An 18104-nucleotide genomic window follows, 5' to 3' on the forward strand; every position below is an offset into this window, starting at 1 on the left:
AGCAGGAAAACTGAGTCAGTCATGGGAAGAAAAAGGACTGATACAGAGCAGCGGACAAGAATGGCAGGACAGTCAGAACAGCTGTGGTTTTAAATTCAAAACATTGTTCCAGGCGGAATTCAGCGGTAGGTCACATGCCTAGTAGGCACAAAGGCTCTGTTGCCAGACCCCCTCCAAATTGAAATACAAGAAGAAAAGAAAAGATGTAAAAAGCATCAGTGAGCTTAAGGAAATTTTCCGAAGTGTGTGTCTGTGTGTGTGTGTGTGTGTGTGTACATATATGTGTATGTGTATTTATATGTGCTGAAAGTATTTTGAATTTGATGGAAATTACAAATATGTTGATAAAATAAGCATTGTGGAGTCCATAGACAGGAAGCACTTTAGCAATTATATTGAGACAAACAATAAGCTAACTGACCAAAAATGGGCATAAAAGCGAGCTCAGTACAAGAGACAAGGCACAGCACAAGTGTAAGGAGAACAGATGTCTTACAGAAAACAGTATGGGCAAGAAACAGTAGGTTTAAAGTAAAAGACGCTGCCAAAGAAGAAAGATCAGGCATGGCTTGGAGCATGCTGAGCAGCAGCATACTTACCTGGGGTATGTGGGACTTGGGGTTGCTCTCCAGCCGTGGCAGAGAGGACAGGGAGGAGGGGAGTGAAAAAAAGGGAAGAGGAGGAAGATGTCGTGTGCATGCGTGCGTGTGTGTGTGTGTGTGTGTGTGTGTGTGTGTGTGTGTGTGTGTGTGTGTGTGTGAATTCCTTTAATCCCAGCACTCACGAGATACCAGTGGCAGGTAGAGCTCTGTGTTTAAGGCCAGCCTGGTCTATACAGCAAGTTTCAGGCCAGCCAGGGATACATGGTTGGAACTCTATCTCAAAAGAGGAGGAGGAAATTCCAAGGCCAAGATGAAGCAAATAGCAAGTTGGAAGGCAATCTGGGCTATATAGTAAGGAGGAAAAAGTGTCCACATGTACTGAGCATACCTGTAATCCTAGCATTCAGAAGGAAGAGGCAGAAAGGTGGCCTCAAGTTTCAGCGCAGCTTGACTTATATAGCAAGTTTCAGGTTAGCCATGTACATCATGAGACCCTGACTCAAGAAAAAAAAAAAAAGTTAGAAACTGATTAAAGCAAAATGAAGATTCTTCCAGACATATAAAAGCTGAAAGCGTTTACCAGGAGACCCACACTACAAGTAGTATTTTCAAAGAGAAACTGCGTGCGTGCTTGCTTATGTATGTGTGTGCGTGCGTGTGTGCATGCATTTCCTGTCCCTTTAGCACAGTGCCGGTCGTGGAATCGAACGTCGCTGACTAGAGAAACAGCCTCCGCCGTGCAGGTGTGCGTGCGTACGTGTGTGCGTGCGTTTCTTATCCCTTTAGCACAGTGCCCGTCATGGAATCGAACATTGCTGACTATGTTTTGGCTTAGCATGTGGAGGAATGAGGATAGGGTGGAGTCCGTGGTTGTGAGATGCAGAGGCCATGGGAGAGCCAGCGCCCAGAGCTGAGAGCAGTGAGGCGAGTTAGGCCATAAAGGATTAAGAATGAAGATCTGGAGTGTGAGAACAAAGGCCTGGCCTAGAGGTTGTGGGGTACTGGGAACGGGGCTGGTTGCTTGAGGGGTTTGGATGTAAGGCTTGGAAGACTAAGACACTGTAGCCCCACCCCATTGCACATATGAATGCACATTCTCAAATGCTCTCTCTCTCTCTCTCTCTCTCTCTCTCTCTCTCTCTGTCTCTTTCTCTCTCCCCCCCCCTCTCTCTCTCTCTCTCACACACACACACACACACACACGTGCATGCCAATGAGCCCTTTGTTCCTCCTGCACACTTAACAACTGAAGGCACATGCCAGTTCTCTGACTTGTTGGATACATTGTGCCAGATAGAAAAGCTTGTCTATAGAATGCCACCTACTCTCCTGAAAACAAAAGGACTTCTTTTTGACTCCTGGATGTGGGAGGTTTGAAGTACCTCTGACAGAACACTGGCATACACCCAACACACAAATTTCCCAAGTCTCACTCCACGCATGGTCACTCCTGAGCACCAGGTAGCCAAGGTCAAAGCCATCCAGGCACTGTCAAAGGCTTATCTCCAAAGCAAAGACCAGGTAGGGGAGCAGGCTGCTGAGTCCAAGCCATACTGGGTCGCTGCTGAGCCAGAGCTGGGTGGATAGCTCAGGGCCTATGGATGAAGCGCTGCGGGCAGGTGTGCTGGAACCCATGGTGCCCTCTGACCTTGCGCCATTTTTGACCCCTTAGAACCCTCACCTGTGCCACTGTAGATCATTCAGAGTTTGTGGAACCAATATGCACCTTGAGGAAAAGTCACTTCATGCCAAACCAGAAGCCTGTTTCCCACTTGACCACCGCACTGAGGTCTGTGGATGTTCAGTGTACCCTGTCAGACCCCTCCAGGGCAGCCTTGTTACTGACCCTGATCCTGGGTGGGCCGCACTCTTCCCCCACAAGGTACATTCCTAACAGGACTCGAAAGACTGAGTAAACAAACAAACAGCATCCTTTACTCCGCCAGCCACGGAGACTGGGGCTTTCATCTGATGGATCAGGACAGATCGGAGCACAAGTCCTTTGGATAAAGCCTTCTTTATCTAGTGCTCTGGGCTGGATAAGAATGAATCTCAATCATGTTTCTTTGCCCTCCAGCAAAGGAGCCCCCTTCTGTACCCTCACCCCTTGGCTGCCCCCATCCAGCTCGGCGCCTTGTTTCTCTTGCCAGGGTGTCCCGGCATTAGCCACAAGGCCCGGGCTTTGGACTTGGAGCTTGGAAAGCCCCCACCTACCCTGAATGTGCATGCCTCTCTGTGGCCGTGCCTGTGTGTAAGTGTGTATGGTCCTGCACGTGAGCGCGTGTGACAAAAATCCGCTTCTGGAGCATGTTGCCCTCTGTCTGCCCTTCCAGGTTACTCCTCGCTGCAGGACGAGCTGCTGTCCCCTGCCTCCCTGCACTACGCGCTTCCCTCTCCACTGTGTGCAGACCAGTACTGGAACGAAGTGGCCGTCATAGACGCCATCCCCCTGGCGGCCACGGAGCATGACACCATGCTGGAGATGTCTGACATGCAGGTGTGGTCTGCGGGCCTCACACCCTCCCTGGTCACTGCTGAGGACTCCTCTCTGGAGTGCAGCAAGGCCGAGGACTCTGACGCCACGCAAGAGTGGAAATTGGAGGGGGCACTTTCAGAGGAACCGCAGGGCCCGGAGCTGGGCTCTCAGGACCTGGTGGAGGACGACACAGTGGATTCAGATGCCACAAATGGCCTGGCTGATTTGCTAGGTCAGGAGGAAGGTCAGAGGTCAGAAAAGAAGAGGCAGGAGGTCTCAGGCACAGAGCAGGACACGGACACTGAAGTGTCTCTTGTTTCAGGCCAGCAGCGAGTTCATGCCCGAATCACAGACTCTCCCTCAGTGAGGCAGGTTCTGGAGAGAAGCCAGGCCAGGTAAGGATGGTCTGTGGGTCACCTCTGTCTTCCTGGGCTTTGGGTCTGACTGTCCCTGCCACTGGGCCCAGGCAGAAGGTGCAGATGCTGCTGTATCCTAAATGCCCTGTGCTGAATTGCCTCTGAAGCCACTGGCCATCAGAAAGGAGCTGTGAACTGCAAAGGTCAGTTCTCTGCTTTTATCCCTAGCAGGCGAGAGGCAGAGGGGATTTGGGACATGGCACTGTGTGCCTAGGAGATGCATTGTTGGACTTGTGGATACACTTTGGTGTCGGGGCTTAGCACTTTGGGTTCCTGACACCGGAGTACTCCTATGTCTCTGTAGACACTGACCCCAACTCTATGCTGAGTGTAGATAAAGGCTCTGGGCTGGCAGAGAAGGACACGGACATGAGTTGAGTGTGCCTCCCTGCACTGATGTAGAGGCCCTTTCTTTGGTCGTGCCACTTTGTTTTATGAGTGCTCCCTAAAGCAAAGTGGCTCGTATGGTTCTAGCAGTCAGTACCCACCTGAAGAGCTCCCGAAGCTTCCACTGGCCAGTCCTGGGGTCCTCGGTATGGACTACTGTGGGAGGAAAATTATTTGCATAAGGAGATAACAAAGAATTCATTTCACTTCCTAAAGAAATCCTTTGATTAATGGGAAGACTTGGATAGACTGAGCCTATAAGTCACGGTGAAATGCCTGTGTACCTGTGTGGCCACTTACTCAGCAGGCAGCTATTCTGCACTTCCTGTCTGCTGGCTCACTGAAGTCGTGTGGTTCTCACCTGGTTGTTTCATTTCCTGGCTCTGTGGCCTTGGCCACCCGTCCAGTGTAGACAGGTACATTTCATTCACCCACCCACTTACCCGTATTTACTGAGCATTTACTATGTACCAGGCTCCTATAAGAAGGCAGTGAAGAAATCAGAAATGTGGGCCTGCAAGTATGGTCTAGTGGGGAAACCGATAGGGAACATGATAATGTAAATAAAAGTTATAGCTGGCCTTTGAAGCCTTTGACCTCATGATCATTCATAATCATGGCATCTGCATGGAGGACGTGCAGATATTTCTTGCTGTTCCCTAAACAGTGCAGTATAGCAACCATTTACATAGCATTTCCATTCTATTAGGAATTATATGTAGTCTCCAGATGACCTAAAATACAAAAGAGGATGTGTGTGGGTCCCATGCAATCCCACACCACTTCACATCAGAAGCTCGAACGTCCATGCATTCGAGGCTCATAGAACTAGTTTCTCTTAGATATTAAGGGATAAATGTAACTCAAATCGAAATGTTGGTAGCTAGGGACATGGCTCAGTGTTTAAGAGCTCGCTGCATAAACATGAGGACCAGAGATCGACTCCCCAGAATCCACATAAATCGTGGGTGGGTGTAACTACCCACTTGTCATTCTTGCCTCAGAAGGTGGAGACACGGGGTCTCATAGCTGGCTGAACTGGCCACATCAGCGAACTCTGGGTTTGATGGAGCGAACCTGCCCCAATGAATATGGTGGAAGAGCAAGGGAGGCTGGTTCCCAGCACCAGATGCAGGCCTCTAACATGAACATGCACCCACATGCATGAACACCCATACACACACGCAAACATACAAATGCACACATGCATGAAAATGGAAAAAACCAGAAATGTTTAAGTAAAATAAGTGCAAATAAACTACAAGTAGAAATTTTACAAGTGATAGACAGAGAAGCTAAGCAGGGAAGTAGGGACATGAAGTGGGTCTATGTGCAAAGGAGAGTGATTTTGATTATAGGTCAGGTGACAGAGAAGGCCTGAGTGAGTGATAGTGCAACAAAACTGTAAAAAATGAAGGAGTAAAGCCACGTGTGTAGAGGACAGTACTCCTCAGGGTGTAGGCTGCGTGGTAGATTGTGGCTGGCTACCACCAGCAATCACAAGAAGGTCACTGCTTCAGGGGCAGAGCAAAGACGACATGAGACCAAGAAGAGAACTAGTTGGACACGTAAGGCTTGTGGGGTCCCCCAAAACCTATAACTGCCTCTGGGTGAGGCAGAGGGTCACCTCAGAGCTTTTTCCAGAGGAGAGGACTGAGCTGCCTTTGTCCTGAGAAGAACCTGTTGGTAACCAAGCAGAAGCAGGAGCAATGGCAGGGACAGATGATGGTTTTGGGGACCAGGAAGCAGCATTGGTAGTGGTTAGGTTCCAGATATATTTTGAAAGTCTAACCAGAAAGGTTTATTGGCTGATATAACATGGAGAGGGAGAGAAAGCAAAGGGACAGCTAGGACCCAGGTGTCCCCAACTGATGAGTGGAAGGACACAGGCACATTCATGCTCTGGGACTTCAGACCAGCCATGGGGAAGCCATGAGGAGGTCAAGTAAAATATGTGTTGTGGACAGACCAGACACGTGGATCTTCTCATTGTCATCAGTGACCTACCTGTAAGAAATGAAAAGCAGGGAACTGGGGGCATATGTCTGAAGTCCAAGATTCAAGCTGGAGACCAACCTCGGAGCCAGGAACATCACAATAGGACTTAAAGCCATGAGTAGGAGCTGGCTCAGACGGGTGATATGACTAGCATGAGATCTGAGGGACTGGCCCTGGGATGCTCCAAGGTGTAGCCATCCTGGAAGTTAGAAACGGCTAACGGAGCCCCCTGAGGAGTACCGGAGAGGAAGGGGGAAGCTGGACACATATGGCACTCTGGAATCCATAAAATAGCACATCTGGAGGGGAAGAGAGTAGTTGCTTTGCCAGATGAGGACTGTCATGTGTGAGTGACGTGACCTGGAAGGTAGACAAAGTAAATGTCATGTCTAGAGGATATGAGGTAATGGGTACAGAGAGCCCAGTGACCTGGTCATTACTGTGAGCAAGGTACTCCGGGAGCTCAGAGAGGGGAGAAAGTCGTGCAAAGAGAGGGTTGTGTATCCATAGCCTCTCCATGTAGAAATACAGATAGGCCACATATACATCTTCACGGGGCAGTCACAAGTCTCCCAGCCCTCAGGAGTGGAGGACACTACAGGCTGTGTCCCAGATAAGCAAAGGTCCATGGGGAGAAGGGGGGCATATGTGAGCACTGAGACTGAAGGTAAACAGTGTCCTTTCTCTCTCCCTGGCCACCTATCACCTGTCCTGGACCATAGAACATTGGACTGGGATAAACAGGGCTCCACAGTGCCACATGAGCAAGAAGCCGCACAAAGCTCCTGGCAAGAGGAGGTCACGCAAGGCCCACACTCATTCCATAGAAGGGTCACCACCACCCAAGGGCTGGGGCCCAGCGGACTTCAGGAGTATGAGCAGGTGCTGGTGTCTACAAGGGAGCATGTGCAGAGGGAGCCACCTGAGAGTGACAGCCCCAACGCCGCTGCCGGCAGAGAGCCAAGCCTGTGGCTATCCGAGAGCGTCTTCTCTCAAGACGTGCAGGTGAGAGCCACCGAAGGGCGCTTCCCTTGTTCTTTTATTTGCTTACTTTTTCTTCAGTGTGGGTATATGTATGTGTGGGTACACGTGGCATTAGTGCCACATCATGTGTGTAGAGGAAGTCATTTTTTTTTCCTTCCACCTCTACATGGGTTCTGGTGGTTAAACTCAAGTCACCAGGCTTGACAGCACACACCTTCACCTGCTGAGCCATCTCACTATTTCTCTTGTTTACTGGTGGTGACATTATTCTCTATCCCTCAGCCCTCTTGACTTCTCCTTTGAAAGGGAAGGGCTCATACTACAGTGGTCAGCATCCATCCTACAGCTCTGGGATGTTCCACACTCACTCCCACGTGACCACTGATGCTACAGCTCCCCGTAGACCTTGCTTGTCCAGTGGGATTTGAGAAAAGTCTAGGCGACACAAAGCTGTGTCTTTTGTCCGTTTGCTTTGTCCATCGTGGTTGAAGGCTCTATGTAGCACGGGGGGTGCCTCAGCCTCCCAAGGGTTGAGATGGCAGATGTATATGACAACTCCTGGACATGTTTGTCCTACTGTAGAAAGAACCTGGGGTTGAAAGGACTGAGTGTTAAGAACTCCAGTGGTAAGCCGGGCGTGGTGGCGCATGCCTTTAATCCCAGCCCTCAGGAGGCAGAGACAGGCAGATCACTGTGAGTTTGAGGCCAGCCTGGTCTACGAAGTGAGTCCAGGACAGCCAAGATAACATAGAGACCCTGTCTTGAAAAACAAACAAAACAAAACAAAACAAACAAACAAGCAAACAAAGAACTCCAGTGGCCACATAGGTACCGCTCTCTCAGGTCCGTGTGACCGTGCTCCAGCTGCTGTCTTTGCAGAACCTCGGTGAATGGTGAAAGAATGGGTGAATCACCAGCTTTCACCCTGGACTTCTGTGACTCTAGGTGGCTTCTGGGTTCTCAGATGTTAGGGTAGCAATAGCCCTTCACTCCAGGATATCATTCTCAGCCTCTTTCTCTACCCATCCTGCCTCCTTCTCTCCCTCCCTTGGCCACGTCCGCCCCTTCTCCCATCCACTCTTTGGTTTTGCCTTCTGTTGTCTTCTCTCCCATCCTTCTCCACTCTCAGGTCCCACGGCCACCCAACCATGAGCAGTCTGGTTTCCTCTGCACCAGCACCCCCATCCTCTCTCCCCACATGTTATTTTGAACAAATGCCAGGCATCTTACGGACATAGATCTTTCTGCTGAGTTTGCATCGCCGTTCTGTAATGAGTATTTTTAACATGTGCGGGACCTGCACTCTTTTTTACCCGGAGCACTATCCTCACAGAGCATCCTGTTTCCCAGCCTCACCTGCCCTTGTACCCTCCTTTCTTCCTCTCTCTTCTCCCTGGCAAAGCACCTTTGGAAACTCCAACAAATTTGGTTCTCCAGTGTTTCCACCTGTTCGAAATCACTGCTGGGCACCACGTAGAGTTTTGATTTAGAAAGCCTGTCTGCTGAGGAAGCACTTGTGCAAGTTAGGCGGAAAACCACAGACCCTGACTCCCAGCTTGCTCACTGCCACCTATGTGTGTTCCTCCTGAGAATGAGAGCTCTGTCCAAACACAGATGCTGGTCACTGGGGCTGCACTGAATGCCCAGGAGCAATCGCCAGGCACTGCCCCCACCCCCTTGGAGGAGAGAAGCTGAGGAGCAGAGAGTAGCATGGAAAGAATGCTTCTAGATATAGCTCTTGTGTTCGACACCTGAATGTGCAGAAGGCAAACACAGAGGAGGCTAAGGGTTCTCTTTACAGTCACACAATGACCCCGAGCTGGGCATGTCCAGATCTCTCGGTTCCTAGCCTCCTGTTCTTGTGGCCAGAGTGATTGTGCAGGGTCACATGACCAGCTTAGAACTAGAGATGTCATTGCCTCAGTACTTTGGGACCTGCTGGGCTGTTGACTGGTTATGTGCATAGGTGTCTAACAGGTACCCAGGGATGATGATGAACCCTTTGAGGGAGATAGTTTGCCAAGCTCCTATTCACTAGTATTGTCACTAAACTTCTTTGTCATTTGGGATTTGTAGTGTGAATCTGAAATGACTATAATGTAACTAATTCTTCTAGGAACTCAGTGCAAGTAGGAAATACCCAAAGTTGAACACATGCATGCGTGCGTGCGTGCGTGCGTGAGTGCGTGCGTGCGTGTATGCTAGGATCAACCACACAGGGCTTCAGGAATATTCTACAAACCATTCAATCTCTGTTAGATTCCACCAGCTGCCCCCCCCCACCAGTCCCTAGACTGTCTCAGCTTGGTTATAATGAAATGTTCTCCCAAGACCTGCAGCTTTTTGTATACTATGGGGAATTTATATTTGCAAACATTTTCCTACTGCGGGAAGACAGACATGTGATATCCTCCTTCGTTTACTTAATCTTTTTGCTTAGACACACCCCTGTCATTCCCTTTACCTGTGTCCTTCAGGTAAAATGAGAAAAATTAAAGGTGGGATGGTGGTTGTGTTCCCCTGGGAGACGAGCTGGTGCCTGCAGGGCAGAGCACATTACAGTAGCACTTGTCCTTCTTACTCATAGTGGCTGCCTCCATCAACTGCTGCAGGAGCCACATAGCATTCTAAAGAGCAGCCAGGAAAATAAAGTGATCCTTGGGTCATGAGTGAGGAAACTGAGGCATGGGCAAAGGTGACTGACTTTCCCAAGACCCCATAGTGGTGACTTGTAGCATTCCTGAGTGGTGTTCCAAAGCTATGTTATTTCTGCTGGGGCGAGCTTAATGCTCAGTGGAGACGGGCCTGATCCGGAATGTGAGATCCCCAGCCACTGCTGTGACTGTGGTTGCGAATCTACTCTGTGAACACAAGTGGCCACCTCCACCCCAGCCTGAGAAGGGCCTTTGAGATAGACCTTAAATAAACACCAGTTCCATGCTGAAGGCGTTCAGAGATGACAGGAGTGACAGACTGGCTTCCCAGTGGCACAGCACCTGTTCACTTGATTGTGTCTGAACAAATTGCTCACCCTCAGGGTTGTTTCTTAAATATACCCTTAACTTTCCTGGGTATCGCCTGGTCCAGACCCGGTCAACATCATTATGGCCACTGCAGCCACTGCCCATGGAGACACAACAGCAGCCACATTCTCAGGACGTCTTGTTTTGTGGAGTCCCTGAATGAGAAAGTCTCTCTCTGGCTCCCACAGGCAAGCCCGGTTTCCCTCTCTACAGTGACTTTGACACACGATTCTTGAGCCTAAGATGCAGCACCTGCTATCTCCCTTCATCCCAGTTGGACAGCTCCAGCAGCTGGCCTGAGAGCTAAAATTATAGAGAGGTGACGTCCTCTGGGGCGCGAGGAGAGATCCCAGGCTGTTTGGCAGGAAGGACATTTGGGTCATGCTGTCCCAGCTAAGCGAGTCACTCGGGGGAGATCATTCGGTCTTCTGGTTAGAATAAGGGATAAAGAGCAAAGAGGGGCAGAGGCAGAATGGAAGGGGTTGCTATGGGCGTCAGGAGTCCAAGAGGCGAATGAGAAATTGGATCTCCACAGCAGCTGGGCCCCTGGTGTCCTTGGTCCCTGGAGGGCCAGGCTGGTAAGGAGAGGGCGGAGAGGAGATGTGGACCTTCATCACGCAGCTCCTGGTTACTCTGGTGTTGCTGGGCTTCTTCCTGGTCAGCTGTCAGAATGTGATGCACATTGTCAGGGGTTCCTTATGCTTTGTGCTAAAGCACATCCACCAGGAGCTTGACAAGGAGCTTGGGGAGAGCGAGGGCCTGAGCGATGATGAGGAGACCATCTCCACCCGAGTGGTCCGCCGGCGGGTCTTCCTCAAGGTAACGCCATGCAAGCGGCAGGATGGGGGCTGGGCCCAGGGTGCCAGAGGACAGTCTGAGGGGACTCTGCTGCATGCATCGGGTGTAGCTGAGAGAACGCCAGCTCAAGTCGGGAGATGTGACAAGCGAATAAGACCAGGAAGGCCTCTTTGATTGCGTTCTGTGCTGGGAGCCGTAGCCAGACGTGGTACCCACTCAGAACTACGCTAGCACCCAGCAGTAAGTTGTAGGGAAAGCTCAGCTCTGGGACTTAGGTTGCCTGCTCTGATTCTATTTGCAAAGCCAACTTTGGAGCTCAAGTCACCTTCCCGGGCAGTGATATCTATCGCATTCCGTCTCATACTTCTGTTGGGGGCTTTTGAGAGCTTGTACGATCACCCTGTATTGCTGGCATCACAATGATATTGTGGGCTCTGGCCCCAGCCCATCTCAGGGCTCATGGGCCAACATGGTGCTGCAGCATTGTGGGAGCCCTTGTTTGGCCAGGGCTATTTGCTGAGCTTCGGTCTTACTTGGACGTGGCTGCTGCCGCCACTGCTCTTGTATCTCCTCATCTTCTCTTACTAGAAAAATCCCACTCACCAGAATGGATCTTTTCCCTTCTTCTAATTCCAGGGGGATGAGCTTCAGAATATTCCAGGAGAGCAGGTGACAGAGGAACAATTCACAGATGAGCAGGGCAACATTGTCACCAAGAAGGTGAGTGTGGAACCTCTGAGCCAGGGAGAGGAATTCCACATACCCCTGCTTCTAGCTGCCACCATTCCAGGGCGAGCGGGCTGTGGCCCACCACCTCAGTGTTTCGGGGTAATTTAGGAGAGTGAGACCTTCAGGTCCTCTGCAGTTGGGACACTGAGGGCCTCAGAATCTTAACTCAGCATGCATAATTCCAGCTGCCCTCTTCCAGAAAGGTCTGCTCCTGTGACACATGTGTTAGAGAGCAGGGGACTGTCCTGGGGACTCCCTTAGCAGAAGGGCTGTAGGGACTGGCAGCATCCATCAGCACTGTAGGCTTGCGTTGCCTGGTAGGCATTGCCCCATAAGGAAGAGGGAGAAAGCAGGAGAGGGAGGGCGTGTTCACTGTGTTTCAGCAGGGCTGCAGTTCGCACAGGGGACCATGACCCCTGTCTGTCTTTGCCCCGCCCAAGGGCCTGAGCTGTGTCTTATGTTCATCTCCCATTCTGGATAAATGAATATGGAGTGGGTGAGTGAAGCAGATGCACAGAGATAGAAAGGGTCGCCTCTGTCCTTAGGCCCTCGAGAGGGATGATGGTCCGCACAGGCTTCCATCCGTCCCAAGAAGCTGAGTGGAGTGCCGGAGGCTGAGGCGGCATCGCACAAGCCCCCACCCCAACCCTCACCCCTCCAATGGTTAAGGAACCCTGCCCACAGTACTCCCCAAATTCAAGCTTTACTGGCATTCCCCAGAGATGACAGCAGAGAAAGTGCTCCTCGGCTCCTGATGGACAAGGGACAGGAGGCCATGGCCTCTCCTCCTGATGTCACCGCTGGAGCTTTGTTCTTCTCAAGCTTTGTCCCGATGCTCTGACCAGCCCTACTCTCCCTCTCCTTCCCAGATCATTCGCAAAGTCGTTCGGCAGGTAGATCCGTCTGGTGCCATCATCGACACCCAGCAGCACGAGGAGGTGATTGTTGAGGGACCCCTGGCAGACCCTGGGGATCTGGAAGCTGATGTTGAGTCCTTTATGAAACTCACTAAGGTACTGAGGAGCTGCAGGCCCCTGGAGGCCGCAGCTAGCTTGCCTCCGCCTCAGCTCCACGTGGCTCCAGTCTGCGACACTGTCCTTTGGTTTCCTTTCTGGTGGATGGTGTTCCAGCCTCCTCCCCCTCTTCCCCCTCCCCTTCTTCCTCCCTCCTCCCCCTCCTCCTCCCTCCTCCCCCTCCTCTCCCTCCTCCTCCCCCTCCTCCTTCCCCTCCTCCCTGTCCCTTTGTTCGCTCACCTGCCTATGTGATTCCTACTTTCTGTCTCTGCTACTGTCTCTAGGTGGAGCTAAGAGGGAGTGGACTACAGCCCGACCTGTTAGAGGGCAGGAAGGGGGCTCAGATAGTGAAGCGGGCCAGCCTGAAAAGGGGCAAACAGTGACCTCTCTTCGAGTAGCCACTTGGGAGGTAACGGCGGCCTTCTTGTCCTTCCTGGCATGGTCCTTGATGAGATAGCTGCTTGCTTCTCCCCACCCCATTCCTGCGCTAATGTAATTCAGGCTACAACCAGATTCAAATTCCCACTCCCCAGGCGGGTTACTGCCTCTGCCCTTCAACTTCCTCTTTGACACTGATCTGCTGGAGAGGACACAAAGTCAGGGGTTCAGTTTTATTGTGCCTCTATGTGTGTACACACACACACACACACACACACACACACACACACACACACACACACACACACACACACATACTGTGTTAGGGATAGAGCCCAGAGCCTCATGGATTCTAGGTATGGATTATGCTTCTGAGCCATGCTTTCAACCCCTGTACAATTTATTTTTAAACAGGGTCTCTCTCTATTTAGCCCTGAGTGTTCTGGGACTTGCTATGTAGACCAGGCCAGCCTCTAACTCACAGAGATCCAGCTGCCTCTGTGCTGGCATTAAAGGCATGTGCCACCGCGCCTGGCTGTCCCTGTATAAACTTAAAATAGCACTTTGAGGTGTGAAAAAATACTCCGTGAATCTTGATATTCCTGCTTAGAAACCAAGCAGTGGGCTCTAAGGTTGGTGGCCAGGATGCTACAGAACACAGCAGAGGCTGTCAAGCTGTGATGTCTCACTGTGCATAGTCAGAGAACATGCCAGGCCTAAAGTTTCAGGCTCACTGGAGTCCTGGCCTGCCACAGCTTCAATTTTCTTACTATTCTGAGAACAAGGCTACTCCCTTGATTTCTAAGAAGGAACTGAGTTAAGGTCCAAGAGATTGGTGGTATCTTCTCTGGAGTCTGGAGGGTCTTTGTGGCTAAGGGATGTGCTCCTGTGTGCTGGGTGTGTGCCTGGGTATGGGCCAAGGAGGGGTGGGCCAGAGTGTACAATGAAGATCTCCATCGGGCTGCAGTGCCTGAGAGCTTTGGCAGCCAGCTCTGATCTTGCCCTCCCTGAGGGGTCCTGTACTGAGCTGCCCCGAGGCCCTTCATTGTGCTCAGCTCGGGGCAGCTCAGTACAAGATGCATCGGGGTGGGAGACAGCGGGGAGCAAGTGAGCATCATACTCCCTGCTCTGCTCCTATGCAGGGTGCTAACTGGGTTATTGTCCCCGGAACTCTTGCCACACACCCCCCCCCTGGCCCCGTGCCTCCCTCCCGCTCCAGACCCAAGCAGCAAGCAGTGAGGGGTTTTCTGCATTCTGCAAAAACCAGGGCCCACACTGCCTCCTGAGCTACCAGAAGTTGCTGACTTGCTGCTTCCCAACATATCTCAGCACTTGAGCAAAATGAGGACTGGCAGAGCCAACAGGAGAGTAAAATTAGCCCTGATTCCTCAGCAGCTTTAAGGAGGTCACAGCATTAACCCTGGCAGTACCAGGAGGGTCCTTCCTGGCTGCCATGTAAAGGCCAGGATTAGCTGTGATCCTGGTCTGGAAATTGACCCAAAGGTGTGAGTCATTTTTAAAAGAGGAAGGAAGGGGAAAATGTCTCCTTCTGCCTTGTTTTTCCTATGGTAGCAGCTGGAGCCAATCTGGTTTGCACTTGTGTTTGGTTCAGATTATTACCAATGTCCTAACCAAGAGGCAGGCAGCAGGAAGGCAGGCTGACAGGAGAGAGAGAGAGAGAGAGAGAGAGAGAGAGAGAGAGAGAGAGAGAGAGAGAGAGAGAAAAGAGGGAGCCACCAGTCTTCATGAGCTTAGAAGTCAGGAATTCTGAGCAGCCTGGTGCCAGCAGAAGGGAGGGTGTGGCTGGGTAGTGATGCAGCAGTTCATCCAGAAGTTCAGAGAACAACAAGAGTGCTCCACCTTCAGCAAGAAAGGAGCTAGCAAAGGGGCTTCGGGCGCTGTTCCCACCACGCGTTGCCCCCACCCCGCAGGCAGTCCAGCCAATCCTCCTTATTCCTCTTCTGATTTGCCTACTTGCCAAAAGTTACTTGAAATCCGAGGTGAGCGCCGACTGCTTCTGTGCTCAGTCATTCACGGACGCACCCGCAAGGGTGACCACTGAGTGACCAGCGCACCGCGCACGTTTCCCCAGCCTCACCTAGTTCCAGTTCCCATGCCTGTCCTTTATTTTTATCTGTTTAGTGCCACAGTGCATTCTTGTGCCCTTTGACGATCGTTTCACTGTGTTGAAGTTCTATCTGTCCGGGGAAGATGAGTTCTGAAGCTTCCCGAGGGCTCTGGTGTTAGTGGCAGCGAGGTGAGCGAGAGCAAGTGAGCCACATACACGCACCGTGCCACCCTCAAACAGAAACACACACACACACACACACACACACACAGCATGCTGACATAGACATTGCTTGAGGAGAGCGTGGTCAGAGACAGACAAGAACCTAGTCTCGTGTTTCCCTTGGGAGTAGTGACTCAGTATTCCCCAATCCCGTGTTCATACTTGGTAGACCGGAACTCCAGAACTACCATGAATAACAAGAAGCATCTTATTTGTTTCCGGTTGTAGAGGCTAGCCTTGGGCTCTAGATTCAAGGCCTGGCTCCCGCTGCTCCCACACTGTATGATCTTAAGTCACTTAACCACCCCCAGCTTCATACTCCTCAAGGAAAGATGAAAATAGTCTCTTCTGGATAGGTGTTACATGTCAAAAAAAAAAATGTGTCCAGAATTGGGTGTAGCTCAGTGGCAGAGGGCATGTTCAGCCTCCTGAGACACCAGCTTCTGTCCACAGCATGGTTGTGGTAGGTGAGGGAGTCACAAATCTAACTATGAGAGGTATGGTGTCCTGAGGAATAAATACAGGCATATGCACTCTGGCACTCAATCAATGGCAGATTTTATTTGTGGCGTGACTCGGGGCAAGTCACCTGACTTTCCTAAGCCTCAGCATCCCTGTCCATGCAGAGCTAATGCCAGCACTCTCCGCACAGAACTGTCATGCAGTAACAGAGGCTCTTATCTCTATGAAAGGGCTCTTCCAGAGTGAGTGCGAGGGTCAACAGTATTCTTTCTCAGAGTATGGTCCACACCCCCTCAAGTCATCTGGGCATCTTAAGATACAGACTCCTTGCCTGGGACATAGCTCGGGAGTAGAAGTATGCTAGCCTGCCAGGGACTGCCGGTAAGATTATTCTGCATATTGAAAGTTGAGTCATTATGACAGATTTTGATCCTTCCCCTCAAACTTCCCTCGAGTCATATAGCATGGCTATAAGTACCATATGGAAAAGGAGGCCGAATGGAGGATGATTGGCTTTTGTTTAGAGAGGAGGTACCCTCTGGCTCTACAGTCTGGTAAGCAGTGCATTGCTGAGCCTTGGTCTCATCCTACCAGTCACCCCTACATTGGAAAGGCGTCTGTGTCCAAGGCCTAGAGAGTAAAGAAGCAGGCCGAAAAGGACAGAAAAGTGTTTAGTCAAGACTCCAGGGCTCATGGCAGCATAGGCGGGTTTTGTACTGTGCCTAATGTTCAGGTGCCAGGACTGCTGGGAAGACGGTATGCAGCTAGCAGCTAAGGACCTGGTGCACAGGCAGTGATGCAGCCCAGGGGCTCCCGGGAGCCTGGGAAGGGCACTAGTTCTTTCTTTTTTGTTGTTGTTCTTTTTTTTTTCCCCCTTTTTCTTTTTGGTTTTTCGAGACAGGGTTTCTCTGTGTAGCCTTGACTGTCCTGGGCTCGCTTTGTAGACCAGGCTGGCCTCGAACTCACAGAGATCCACCTGCCTCTGCCTCCTGAGTGCTGGGATTAAAGGCACGCGCCACCACGCCCAGGTGGGTACTAGTTCTTGATGCCCTCAGTATGTGCGTGGCTGTGCCGTCCAGGACTCTCCGAGGAGCCGAGGGAGGTAAAGGCCAGTGCCTCTGTCTGTTTTCATTTTTACGGAATATTTTCCATGCAGGCATAGTTTGAAGACTTCCATTAGCTCTGACAATAGAATATTTTAGTAAATTTAAAGTTTATATGTTTCAGTGGGAGGAAGTAGGGAGGCACATTTTGTTTTGCTTTGTTTCAAGCTAGAATCTGTTCTGATATCCAGCCACTTCAAGGACTGATCTCAGAGTGAGAGGTAAGGTAAGAGCCACAGGCATAGGTGCTGGGGCAGATACCACAGCACGGAGAGAAGAGAAGTGCAAGACCTTGGCAGCCTGAGCACACTGGAGGGGCCATTTCCTAAGCTTTGGAAGGATGGGCCTTTTTCAGAGAGTGGCCTGGGGAGGAGGTGCAGGGACAGTGACGTGGAGAAAACCTGGCTATAGCCAGAAGGCTCATATTACCCAACCCCGGCTCCAGCAGCTGGACCTGGCTCTGTTCCACTTGAGTCTTAGATTACACCTTCCTCCCATCTCCCCATCCCTCCCCCCCAAAAAAGAAAACTGTGTGCCACATCCTAAGTGGTCACTAAGGCTTGAGCCTTCTCCTCTGCTTAGGACGTGGCAGTGAAGTAGGTGGGAAATCAGGCTGTGCATCTAGAAGCTCAGCTCTCACATTGTCTCTCTCCTGAGGAATGCTTAGCCCCAGGGTAGGCACCATCCCCCAACAGTAGGAAAGGTGAAGAAGGGGCTTCTGCACAGAGCGCTTGCTCATAATCCACCCAGAGCAACTGCATAGCTCCTTAGAAAGAAACACCGCCACAGGCAGCAGCACTTTCCAAAAGCCAGGTGCTCACAAGCCCAGCATGCCCCCTGCCCACCCTCCCTGGACCCATCATTAGCTCATCCCCACATCACAGTGATGTAATGTGGCAGGTCCTGCTGCCACAGCCCCATTTCATAGCACAGGAAACTGAGTTGGAGAGCAGCTAAATTGGCTAAAGCTAGGCCGCTGGTAATGACAGGATTGAAGGAGAAAGCATCCCAGCAGGGGCAGAGTATCAGGTGGCAGCTCTCTTCCGCCCAGCAAAGGTGCCTGGCTTTTAGTCTTCCCCTCCCCAGGGAATGAGTCATGTTGGTCAGCTCTGTCACCTGTAGAGCTCATGACAGCTCCACACCTAGGAACAGCTCTGCCTTGGAATGACTTCCAACCTTTATGCTACTTCCCAGAATCAGACAGGCATGGTAGATCACACCTATCACAACAACCCTCAGAGAGCTGAGACTGAAGGGTTGCCACGAAGCCGAGGCCAGTATGTGATAAATAATACCTTATGGTCCAGACTGGATTAAAGATCGAGTCCCTGTCTAAAAAAAAAAAGCAAAAATAAAGAAATGTCTTTCTCTGCTCCACCAGCTCCTGGGTCCCTATAGATAGTCTTTAGCATTTGCTAGAAAACATGAAGTTATCTGGGTGTGAC

General features: G+C 51.1%; 1 protein-coding gene across 2 annotated transcripts in view; it reads left to right on the forward strand.

Annotated features, from left to right (window-relative positions):
* Nucleotides 1–18104, forward strand: part of Ank1 (ankyrin 1) — a 175543-nt gene that overhangs the window by 156255 nt on the left and 1184 nt on the right. The window contains exons 39-43 of one of the 2 annotated variants that reach the window (XM_051170036.1): nt 2936–3473; nt 6602–6884; nt 11321–11404; nt 12283–12351; nt 12711–12835. In XM_051170036.1, coding sequence (XP_051025993.1) covers nt 2936–3473; nt 6602–6884; nt 11321–11404; nt 12283–12351; nt 12711–12809 — 1073 coding nt within the window. In that variant the 3' untranslated portion in view covers nt 12810–12835. Of the gene's footprint in view, nt 1–2935; nt 3474–6601; nt 6885–10219; nt 10706–11320; nt 11405–12282; nt 12352–12710; nt 12836–18104 lie in introns of those variants that run through there. The other variant, XM_051170035.1, reaches the window with a different exon arrangement.

The sequence above is a fragment of the Acomys russatus genome, chromosome 27, assembly GCF_903995435.1.
Source record: "Acomys russatus chromosome 27, mAcoRus1.1, whole genome shotgun sequence".
Classification (NCBI taxonomy): Eukaryota; Metazoa; Chordata; class Mammalia; order Rodentia; family Muridae; genus Acomys; species Acomys russatus.